Source organism: Arachis hypogaea, chromosome 18 (genome assembly GCF_003086295.3).
Source record: "Arachis hypogaea cultivar Tifrunner chromosome 18, arahy.Tifrunner.gnm2.J5K5, whole genome shotgun sequence".
Taxonomy (NCBI): domain Eukaryota; kingdom Viridiplantae; phylum Streptophyta; class Magnoliopsida; order Fabales; family Fabaceae; genus Arachis; species Arachis hypogaea.
Window position 1 is genome coordinate 110,892,210 of NC_092053.1, and position 1,808 is coordinate 110,894,017.

The 1,808-nt window shown below is 39.0% G+C and overlaps 1 protein-coding gene across 1 annotated transcript; it reads right to left on the bottom strand.

The window, feature by feature from the left end:
- Window positions 1–707: 707 nt before the first annotated feature.
- On the bottom strand, window positions 708–1,606 carry LOC112771117 (small ribosomal subunit protein eS17z). The gene has a single exon (XM_025815746.3). It carries the CDS (start codon window positions 1,506–1,508, stop codon window positions 1,074–1,076), a length of 435 nt encoding a protein of 144 aa, XP_025671531.1. The 5' UTR covers window positions 1,509–1,606; the 3' UTR covers window positions 708–1,073.
- Window positions 1,607–1,808: the final 202 nt, after the last annotated feature.

Genomic DNA, 1,808 nt, shown 5'->3' on the forward strand with positions numbered 1-1,808 from the left:
TACTTTTTTTAATTTTACCAGAACAGTGGACTAGAATCATCAAACTTTCCTCTCTATCCATTTGTAAAAGTATGAAAATGACTCTCTTCAAATAACTCACTCCCTGTAGCGGTTTATGCACGTATCACAAACACACATAAACCGCGACACTCCTGTAACGGTTTATGTGATGGTTTAACGCCAACGTAATCCGCGGCACTCCTGTAACAGATTACGTTCATATTGTAAACCACAATACCTATCGCAGTTTACATAATTTTGGAAAAAAATACATTTCAGTATCCAGTTTGCATATGTGTAATCTAGTAATATTGGTTACCTGTTTATTTAAATGGGTAAATTGCCCTAATAACATCTTTGAAAACACTCATAGCAAACGCAAAAGATTGTGTTTAGATTACCAAAATTTGCTATAACGTGAAATCACATTGATGCACAGATTAGCTTTTGTGCTCTAAACAATTGATAATCATATATGTTGCAAGTCATCTCGATCTCGTTTGATTGACCAAACATGATTACTTTTTCTTGGAAATCGTGTTCAGACTTTTAACGCAAATGCGGAGTATTCGTTCGAACCGTGCAGCTACTTGACCAGCTGTATATCAATTATGAACGAATTAAACACTAAACCACGATTAATGGAACTCAACCTATTATGATTCCACTAAGTTTCCAGCAAAACGTCACAAAGAATAACCCTCTTGTAGTTTGAACAAAATTATTATACTTTAAGTTTGGCATCACAACATCCACCAATGATAAGTTTCAAGCATAACACACCCCACAAAATTCGTGAAGCATGCACAAATTTAAGTAACAAAACCTAATCGGCATATATTTCAGTTTCATCACAATTTCACCAATATATTGCCTCTAATTATAAGTTCATAACAAATCTTAACTAAAATCAAGCCACACAAATTTATCCTCAAAAACCTAATTCGCAGAAATTCTTCAGTTCCACTAAACCAGTATTAAGTTCAAACATAAGATAACATTACTTTTCCCCCAAATTAAAAACCCTAATATCGATAATACAATTCCAAAACAGAGAAAAACTGTCTGTTTTCTCAGTACCTCCTCTGAGCACCACCGAATCCAGCGCCAGGGCGACCAAACGGGATCTGCTGAACAGGAACGGGATCGACCTGAGTGATTCCAGGGATGTCAGACATACCTAGAGACTGAAGCATGTCAATGGTTTCCTTGTCGACCTCGATGTGTTGAGTGTCAATGGCGGACACATCAGGAACGAAGTCCATGCGACGCTCCCTCTCCTCCTCTTGAAGCTTGAGGGAGATGCCTCTGACGGGTCCCTTCTGGATCCGCTTCATGAGGTGAGTGGAGAAGCCTGCGATCTTGTTGCGGAGCCTCTTGGAAGGGATGAGGGCAACTTCTTCTAGAACCTTCTTGTTGGTGTGGAAGTCAAGAGTCATGCGAGAGTAGTACCTCTCAATCACTTGGCGTGAAGATTTCTTCACTGTCTTGGTTCTCACGCGGCCCATTCTCTCTCTGTTTTTTCTTTCTTTCTTCTTCTTCTTCTTCTGCTCAACACGAGAGCGGAGAGTCGGGGGAGGCAGGGTATCATATGGGGCATTAGGGTTTTGCTAAGTTTGATCATGCTGGGCCGGGTTTAGGCCAACCCGGCTCGAATTACCTTAGTTCAGCAAAATGGAACCATTAATAGGAATAAAAAATAATCATGACAAAAAAACCCAAAAACATAATCTACATAGTTTGGATACAAAAACAAAATCTACATGGTTTGTGTATCCAAAAAACACAAAAAAAAAAAAAACAGCTAC